The 9,741-nt window shown below is 43.5% G+C and overlaps 2 protein-coding genes across 6 annotated transcripts in view; one reads left to right on the plus strand and one right to left on the minus strand.

The window, feature by feature from the left end:
* The first annotated feature begins 316 nt into the window (after nt 1-316).
* Nucleotides 317-2,276, plus strand: LOC108247979. Its single transcript, XM_037977714.1, has 2 exons — nt 317-558; nt 1,528-2,276. The coding sequence occupies exons 1-2, from the start codon at nt 405-407 to the stop codon at nt 2,103-2,105; spliced, it is 732 nt and encodes a 243-aa protein (XP_037833642.1). The 5' UTR covers nt 317-404; the 3' UTR covers nt 2,106-2,276.
* A 1,762-nt stretch (nt 2,277-4,038) lies between these two features.
* Nucleotides 4,039-9,741, minus strand: part of slc35g2a (solute carrier family 35 member G2a) — a 14,908-nt gene continuing 9,205 nt past the window's right edge. For 3 of the 5 annotated variants that reach the window (XM_037977699.1, XM_037977698.1, XM_037977697.1), the window contains 2 exons: nt 8,055-8,273; nt 4,039-5,629 (listed from right to left, as the gene is read on the minus strand). In XM_037977699.1, coding sequence (XP_037833627.1) covers nt 4,242-5,603 — 1,362 coding nt within the window. In that variant the 5' untranslated portion in view covers nt 5,604-5,629; nt 8,055-8,273 and the 3' untranslated portion in view covers nt 4,039-4,241. Of the gene's footprint in view, nt 5,630-6,970; nt 7,917-8,054; nt 9,181-9,741 lie in introns of those variants that run through there. The other 2 variants (XM_037977700.1, XM_017436429.3) reach the window with 2 other exon arrangements.

The following is a 9,741-nucleotide window of genomic DNA, read 5'->3' on the forward strand; positions in this document are numbered from 1 at the left end:
CTAAGCCTTTAATTAATTTTCAATTTTCTTCAAAATTAAGTTTTGTTCAACAAATGAAACATAAAGAGAATTCTGATCCTGCAACATAGTTAAAGTTTAATTTTTTTTGTTGTTGTTTTTGCTTGACTTTTCTCCAATATTCAGTTTATCCCAGCTCTCCCGGGACCCTGCTGCACCCTTCACCCCTCTTATTCCCTATGTTACCCACATTTCCTTGTCAGATTGACTTTTGACATTACCTCTATGAAAGCATTACACACCCATTGTCCACACACACACCCTCCTTAGTATTCCCCTCCTCTTTAGCTTTATAAGTTGCCTCGTTGGAATGAGTTTTACATGAAGTAAGAGGGTTGAATCAGAAAGTAGAGTAGCTGAAGGAAAACTGGCTGATCTGAGAATTCATGAAAGCTGCAGAACACCAGAGCTCCAGCGTGTGTGTGTTCAGGATGTGGCTTGTTGTGTTTGTGCTTGCCACAGTGGGCCCAGGTTTCTGTATGAATGAGATTGAGCTTGTAGAAAACTACGACTACCAGATTTTTCAGGACCAGCAGGAGGGTGAGTGTTGTTTATTTGTCTGTTTGAACAGATGGATTGTTGTAAAGAAAGTGTCCTCAGTTTCTATGACAACAAATAAATGTCATTAAATATGTACAATCAACAATATGCATTTTTATGCAAATCAAACCACTTTTGGTCATTATAGAAGAAATCACATGCCTAGGCTTTTCTAAAGAAATGCATATCACAGTGCCACCTTTTATCACAGAGTTTTAAACTAAGATAATCTTGTGTTGAAAAATGGTCAAACCTTAGAAATAACATTATGCACAAACTCATGATATTGCAAGATATCATGTGTTATGAATGACTACCTGCTACTACCTCATCAGATTTTAATATCTGTGTAACTGAATTATAGCAATTTTTGTGTCAGTTTATATTGGTTAGCTGTGGCAGCCAGCTTAATTTGAACTGATACCAACTCTTAATCAGTTGTAGATGTATATCCAAGAATTACGTTCTTTAGGTTTCATAAAAATCTATCCAGTGATACCTGTCACAGTTTGCTAACAAACAGGGCTGACTCCAAGGGTTAATGCAAAAGTTTTAAACTAAGATCTTGTGCAATAAGTAGCATTTGGTAATGAATGACTCTCAGCTACAACCACAGGGAATTGTAGCTTAATTGTAGAGGAATTGTAGAGTTGTAGTCATTTTTATATTTTCCAAGTTTACTTAGTTGTGGTGGCAATCATGAATAGGGTTGTCTCCAAAAGTTAATCAGTTTTAGATGTACATCTAATGAATTGTTTCTGATTTTTTTCATTAAAATCCATCCAGCAGTTCACGGGATATTTTGCTAACAGGCAGACAAACAAATACATACACAATCATGGGCAAAAACAATATAATTTGTAGTTTGGCTTGAAGTATGCATCTTTAGCATATAATAACATCATGTAACCTTTCAGTCACCTGCAGGATTGCATAATCAGTGCACCCCTTGTGGTTTTTGTTCTGCAGAGGACTCTCCAAACCCAATATACCATGCAGACCTCTCCCACTGGGACAAGCTTTTCATCGCCCTGGAGGACTCCCAATTGAGGCAGAACATACTGCTGGAGTCTGTGGAGCGATGCTGTGGAGGGATGGCATCTCTGAGAAGCCAGGTGGAAATGCTGCTGAATGGGACGTTCCATCAGTACGCACCTAGCCTGGTGTCTGCGTGCAGGGAACAAGCAGAGCAGGCTACTCTTAGGCTGCTGGACATCCTGGTGGAGCTGTACAAGGAGGGGGCAGAGAGGGAAAGGAGAATCAACACCACCTTAGAGCTGATCCTGCAGAGCAGATATGAGGAAAATGCTCGACTGAAGCGCCTGGAAGAAGCAGTCACATCTCCATCTGCAGGCAGCAGGAGTACATTAGAGATCAAGTCTCTCCCATCTGACCTGAAGGAGCAGGAAATGACTCCACCAGAGAATGTGGACACAATGAAAGGCTTTCTGGTTGCTATAGAAATAGAGTTGCAGAGGGTTTACCTGCAGCTGAGCAAAATGATGGAGCAGGCAGGAGTGTTGACGAAGGGCAGGGGAGATACATGAATTATCCAGAATAAAAGAAAACATACACGTAAAGATTGACAGGGACCTTTTTTCTGTGTTTCTTTTTATATAAATGGGCTTATTCTTTTTTTGCTGAGAATAAATTTTAATGTCCCATTAAAATTCTGGATTTGTTATGTTAAATAAAAATTAAATACAGAACCAAAATCACCCTTGTGGAAAATGTTTCCTCCCTCCTCCCACATAATGATCTCATTTTCTGCAATCTAGTTGCCTTGCACTTTCAATTGTCTGAGGTTTGGTTTGTCATTTATAATGTTTTAGGCAGCTTTCTCCTGCTCATTAGCTGCTTTAAGAGTGTCTGATGAATGAATGCAAAAAAGCCATAACCTATATTAGTCACAGTGTTTATGATTTATGAGGCCTTGCCAGAACTTTATTACACAATCAACCATCAGTCTCGCAACTGCAGAAACGCACATGCATATGAGGGGTTAATATAAACCACAAAACAAGTTGTGGTTGTAGGTATTTTGCTTATATTTGACAAATGATTTCCTTAGTACACCACTTAACTGGTTTTACATGTATCATACATAAGTTTTGTACTTGAACTTGATGTAAAATACAAATAATAACAATTAAATTATTTCTAAATCTCAAACCTATATCTTATTCACAATGGAACACAATAAACATAACTAATGTTTAATTGCAGGAGAAAAACAGGCAAAATGAAAGTGAGGAGAAAGATGAGAATAAAGGAAAAGAAGATGTTAAAGAAAAGAAACAACATCATACACATTTTTGACAAGTGTTATCAGCTCAACTAGAAATTATCGTTTTCCTAAACTGCAATAAAATTTTTGTGACTGAAATTGTTTTAAAGGGATAATCTAGTCATTATGTAAGTGATGTTCTTGTAAGGTGTGTGGAACCCTGAGCACAGACTCATTGCAAAAATAATCAAATTTATGAAATAAGGAAAATAAACAAAACAAAAGCTGATGAGGCAGCAACTCAAAAGAACAAAAAAAATCCAAAACACAGGTGGCAGAACAACAAGGAGACAAGGTACGGAGCACAGCAGCAAACGGCAAACAAAAACAATGAACCAGCGACTAGTGGGAGAAATGACCGGGTATTTGAGTACTGAGGGTAACGAGGGAAGTGGAAACCGGTGAGTGGAGATGATTGCGGACAGGTGGAGATGGGCATGGCAAGGAGGGCAAAAGAGTGACGGAGGAGGAGTGAATACTGAGCAGGAACTAAAACAGGAAAAAACCAAACTGAAAACAACAACAAGAATAATAAAGAAAACAGAACCGAAAACACAAAAATCCAAATCCTTACAGTTCTCTTAGTATTCCTTGGAGGAAATGGCAGAAGTCTTTGTCCAGGCTAGATTAATGACTAGGAAACGAGGGCCTGATTTTTATTATCATTATTCAGGCTTTTAAAAATTAAAATTGCATACCTGTGTAAAAGAACGCTCCATTAGCTAATATTAAACCTCCACACCTTTGCATGACATCATTTGTTTAGTCTGTTGCCGTTTTCCCAACCAATGCATACATACATTTGCGTAGTAAGAGACAAGTTCAGTTGGCCATATGCAGCACAATAACCTTTCAACATCAGACTGCCTTTTTCTTCAGCATCCCTCTCCCCCTCTTAATCTATTGTTTTATTATCTGCCATCATTCCCCTTCTTACCCTGCTCCTTATGATTGTCTTCTGTTGCTCGTCATCAATTTATCTTCCTCTAACGTGTCTCGCTCATCTTTTGTGTTTACCTGTTTTTCCTTCCACTTATCAGTCACCATTGTTAGTTTCATTGAAATTCGTCCAGTGGTTATGAGATATCTTGGTAACAAACAGAAATACATGCACACACACAAACGCAGACAGGCGAAACATTGTCCACCTTCACCTTTCTGTGACAAGTGATAATAAAGTGGTGACGACAATGCTCTCTGAGAGACTTTAATATCACATCATGTAGTCACAGTAACAGACAAAACAGTAATGGCACTTTCCCAAAAGCAAAAACAAGAATACAAAATAGATAAAGCTCCGGTGGACATTTATGAGTCTTTTATATACAGTGGAACCAACTGATCTTGTGAAGGAAACAGTGTGGTCAACAAGGGGACAGAATATAGAGTTGCTGTTCTATTTGATAGGTGACTCCAGGATCTCTTCATACTCCTTCCTCTGATGCCGCCCACCAGCTCGAGGGGGAAGCAGCTTCATGGCCACCAGCCAACCAACGCTCAGTACGATCATTGCATTTCCCACCACCTCGGGTGCAGTGGGGATAGAAGGAAGCATGGCCAGATGGAGCAGCATGGCGATGGGTACCTCCAGGCTCTGAGAGGCAGAGACCAGAGCTGGATGGAGACGGGTAAGGGCATGAGTCATTCCCAAAAAGGCTGCTGTGGAGCAGGCTACCAAACCCAGGATGAGGCCCCAGGCTGGGGCACTCACTGGCCAGGACCAGCCCTCCTGGATAAGAGCCAGAGTAGCTGGGGTCAGCAGGCATCCGGTCCAACTCACCGTGAACAAAGCAGTTCCGACTCCAACCCTGTCTTTCAGCGAACGATACCCAACCAATGCCAAGGCCATCCACAGCCCCGCAAGTGCTGAAAGAGACCATCCAAAAGCATCCTTCCAGAACACAACTGGGTCAACTGGTGAATCAGAAAAGCTCTCATCTGTATTGGGAAGCAACAGGAGCCCCAAACCACACAGGCCTGCAGCTAGGGTTATCCCATCGGCTAATCCCAGTCTTTCCTCCAGGAGCAGGAAGGCCAGGGTCGCGGATAGTGCTGTTGTTGCCAAGCGCCATGTGGTTGTACCGTTTCCAGGAGAGACAAAGGTTAACGAAGAGTAGGCACAACAGAGGGAGAGGGAGTAGGCCACGCCGTAGCAGAGGAGACATAGTCGATAGCCCTCTGGTCCGAAAGGGTTCTGCCCCCTGTACAACGGCACAGCCAGAGACAGGAGCTGTATGACAGACCGCACTAAGAGAAGGAACAGGGGTCCGAGGCCAAAGTGTTCCAAGGCGAGGCAGGTCAGAGCAATCAAACAGCCATGTGCCAGTGCTGCACCAAAGAGCCCCAGCCAGGTGAGCCGAGATGCAGACACCGAAGCCTCACCAAAACTGGCCAGCTGTTCCCCAACCCCTTTCCCAGACCCCTTTACTGCTTTGGCTCCCCCCTCGCTTGGCTCTCCCCCTCCAGGAGGCTGGAGTTTATGGGATGCATTCTTTTCTTTTTCTTTAGAGCCGAACAATGTCAAGGACCACTTCCTGCCTTCAGTCAGCCGTTTCCTATCTGATGTCTCCTCCACAAAGGAACCAAAGTCCTCAAAAGATGGAGCATCATCATAACCTTCATCACCTGGCTGGGGAAAGTGGGTGTGTATTCCAGGTTGAGGGGTGTAGGGGGTCTGTGTGGCGTACTTGGCTGTGACTGTATGAGGATGGATCTTTACTCTCTTTTTAGATCCACTCAGAAGGTGCGTGGACTCCATTTTAAAGCCTCTGAGACAATGTACACCTGGAAGAGAAACAGAACACTTTAAAGAACATATTCAAATGAAAGGTCTAGCATTCCTTAAAAAAATATATTCCCCACCATGACAGAGTTTTAGACTAAAATCATGTTGAAAAAATATGATTACATTACAGCCATTTTGTTCAAGCCTTAAAAATGTTTCAAATATATTCAGTAGTTTATGAGATATTTTGCAGGCAGACACATGAACACAGATGCACATATATAGACAAAAACATTATCATCCACCTTTGAATTCAGGCAATAAACACTCTCCTCCCACTCGTTTGTCACGCTGTCTCTCTCTGGGATCCAGCTCCGTATCTCATATATCTTTAATATCTGAGATAATAATAGCAGTGACTCACACCTTCCCATGTCTGCCACTGAATGTACATGAGTTCTCTACATCTAACTAATCACCATTTTAACTGTGTTTTCTGTACAATGAGACAGACTGAATCCATACCAACTGAATTATACAGAACAAAAACGGCCTTATTAGACCTTTGTATCTTCTGAGATAAGAGAACCCTCAAAGAGTTCAGTGTCTTTTGGCAATGATAGTTATGTAAGCAAGAGCTTCATGTCTCATGTTTTGTTCTTCTTCCAAGGACTTTTTTCCCCCTCTGTCTCTTTTAAATTGACCTCTTACTCCCTGATTTGTCAGTTCATAAAAATATCAGACAAGTTCACATTTACATAAAATCACTATAATTCTTCCATTTATTTCCCTCCATGCATTGTTGATGACAAAGACAGCTTTCTAATTCTGTTGCAGAGCAAACAGGCCTTCAAAGGCAAGACCTTGCAAGATGTACAATATGGTCTTTTCTAAGAATGAAAAAACACTTTCTTTTGAATTAATGCAGAAGTCTGCTAGTTTTACATTCAAAAAGCTGTTCTGCCCCTTTTCCCACTAAATAAAATTAGTCTAGAAAAAAAGAAACCTCTTTAAGGTTGAAATAAAGATTACAAATATAATTCATTGAGCAGTTTGATACACAACCCCAATTTTAAAAAAAGTTGGGACATTGTATAAAATGTAAATCTAAATAAGAATGCAATGTTTTCCAAAAAAAAATAAAATCGCTATTGTATCAAATGTTGAAACTATTTACTAACAATTACTATTTACCATGTTTATAAAACAAGAACATTTTCAATTTGATGGAAGTAACACATCTCAAAGTTGGGACAGGACCACATTGCCACAGCTAATCAGATTCATGAAACTGCTGTTCAACAGTCCTGGGAGGCTGTGATGAGAGGCGTGGCAGGAACAGGGAGGCTGTGGAAAATTACTGTGACATGGAACAAGGGAACTGTGATAGAGCCACCCACCTAGGGCCCGGCTCCTGACGGTCCACCGGGTTGACCCAGGTGAGATCAATGGAAGTCTTTGATCAAGGTTTTGTCGATGATGTGCCTGGCGGGCACCCAGGAGCGTTCCTCCAGACCGTATTGGACCTCCATTAACGGGGTTGATGACCGTGGAGATGGGGAATGGACCGATGAACCTGAGGGCAAGCTTGCGGCACTCCGCTGATAAGGAGATCTTTGGTTGCGAGCCATACCCTCTTGCCTACTTGGTAGTCAGGTTGTGCCGAACGTTTGCGATTGGCCACACGAGAGTATACTGCCAATGTCTTGAGGAGGGCCCTTCTGGCCTTAAGCAATGCACAACGACATCTGTGGGCCGCAGTATAGGCTGAGGGAACTCTGGCAGGTCTTTCCTGGACGGTGAGCAGGGGGGGCTGGAAGCCATACACAAAGCAAAACAGAGAGGCCTGTGGCTGAAGAGGGGAGAGAGTTCAGAGCGTGCTCGACCCATGGGAGGTTGCTGGACCACTTTGAGGGATCATCACTGCACAGAAGACAAAGCTTGGTCTCCACATCCTGATTGGCCCTCTCAGTCTGATCATCGCTCTGTGGATGGAACCCAGACGAGAGGCTCACCGTGATCCCCAACAGGTCGCAGAACTCCCGCCAAAACCGTGAGATGAACTGGGGGCCTTGGTCGGAGATGATGTCTTTGGGTATGCCGTGAAGCCTGAAGAACTCTTTGACCATTACCTTGGCAAGTTCTTTGGCGGTGGGAAGTTTCTTGAGTGGCACCAGATGAACCATTTTAGAAAACCTTGACGATGGTGAGTATGGTGGTGTGATCAGAAGACAATGGGAGGCAGGTGATGAAGTCCATCAATATGATAGATCAAGGGGGAGAGAGAATGGGAAGAGGCCGCAGAAACCCAGCTGGTCGACGATGAGAGATCTTGGCCCGGGAGCACTGTGGGCAGGCAGACACAAACTCTCTGACATCCTTAGCCAGACTCTCTCTCCCACCAGAACTGAGACCAAATCACGACATGGTCTTGTTGATGCCTGGGTGACAGAACAGTTTAGAGTTGTGGCAAAAGGTGATTACCTTGCTCCTAAGGTGTTGAGGCACAAAAAGTCGATCAGCAGGACATGAGGTTGGAGGTGGGTGACTGCGATGGGCCTGCTGGAGCTCCCGTTCTGACTGCTTATGGACAGACGTACGGATGAAGGAAGAATGAATTCTTCTGTTCCAGGATTGGGGATGTCTTTAGTGCCGTCATGGATCTGGGAGAGAGCGTTGGCCTTGACGTTTTTCTCCCCAGGTCTGTAGGAGAGAGAGAAGGAGAATCGGGAGAAACACAATGCCCACCTGGCTTGACGATAATTAAGCCACTTGGCGGTCTTGAGGTACTCGAGATTTTTATGGTCCGTCCAAATAACGAAAGACTTTTTGGTTCCCTCGAGCCAATGCCTCCATTCCTCCAGGGCCATTTTGACTGCCAGCAGCTCTCTTTCTCCTACATCATAATTTCTCTCAGCACTGGAGAGAATCCTGGAGAAATAAGCACATGGATGAACCAAACCGTCTGTACCAACTTGACTGAGGACAGCTCCCACACCTGAATTAGGGGCGTCAACCTCCACAATGAATTGCCAGTCGCAGTCAGGAGAGTGGAGAATAGGAGCTTTGACAAACAGACCCTTGAGCTTGTCGAATGCTAATTCCGCATGTTTGTTCAAAAAGAACCTGGTCTTGACTGAGGTGAGGGCATGAAGCGGTGCAGCAACTTGACTAAAGTTCTTTATGAACTTGCGATAGAAATTGGCGAACCCCAGGAAACGCTGAAGCTGCTTCCTATTCTTGGGGATGGGCCAATCATTATTGGCAGAGACTTTAGATTGGTCCATTGAGAACTGATTAGGGGAGATATTGAAGCCTAAGAATAACGTGGATGATTTGTGGAACTCGCATTTTTCGGCTTTAACAAAGAGGTTATTTTGTAGTAGCCCGAGTAGAACTGCTCTGACATGTTTTCTGTGAGAATTCGGATCTTGGGAAAAGAGGAGGATATTGTCCAAGTAAACAAACACAAATTGGTTAATCATGTCTTTTAGCAGGTCATTAACCATGGATTGAAAATGGTAAATGGCTTGCACTTATATAGCGCTTTATCTAGTCCAAGGACCCCAAAGCGCTTTACACTACAATCATTCACCCATTCATCCACGGCGGTAAGCTACATTATAGCCACAGCTGCCCTGGGGCGGGCTGACAGAAATGAGGCTGCCATCACACCGGCGCCACCGAGCCCTCTGACCACCACCAGTAGGCAAGACGGGTGAAGTGTCTTGCCCAAGGACACAACGGCTGAGACAGCCGGAGCGGGGGCTCGAACCAGCAACCCTCCGATTACAGGACAAACCCCTACCTCCTGAGCCACTGCCAAAACGGCAGGTGCATTGGTGGGGCCAAAGAGCATTACCTAATACTAATAATGACCGGAGTGTTAAAGGCTGTCTTCCATTCATCTCCTTCCCTGATGCGGATGTGATAGGCATTTCGGAGGTCAAGCTTGGTGAAGACACTGGCCCCCTGAATAAGATCAAAGGCAGAGGACATTAATGGCAATGGGTGCTTATTGTGTGAATGCTTTTAAGCATTCACACCATTGTTTTCCTGTTTCTCTTTATTATTGTGTGAATGCTTTTAAGCATTCACACCATTGTTTTCCTGTTTCTCTTTCTTATTATTCTTTCCCTATTCTGTACGTTTTTCGGCACCTATCTCCTTC

Source organism: Kryptolebias marmoratus, linkage group LG10 (genome assembly GCF_001649575.2).
Source record: "Kryptolebias marmoratus isolate JLee-2015 linkage group LG10, ASM164957v2, whole genome shotgun sequence".
Lineage (NCBI taxonomy): Eukaryota > Metazoa > Chordata > Actinopteri > Cyprinodontiformes > Rivulidae > Kryptolebias > Kryptolebias marmoratus.

Excerpts from the sequence above, each read along its gene's own strand:
- LOC108247979 (XM_037977714.1), top strand. The coding sequence starts at position 405 with ATGAAAGCTGCAGAACACCAGAGCTCCAGCGTGTGTGTGTTCAGGATG. Across the intron at positions 559-1,527 it reads TTTTCAGGACCAGCAGGAGG|AGGACTCTCCAAACCCAATA; the intron begins GTGAGTGTTGTT and ends TTTGTTCTGCAG.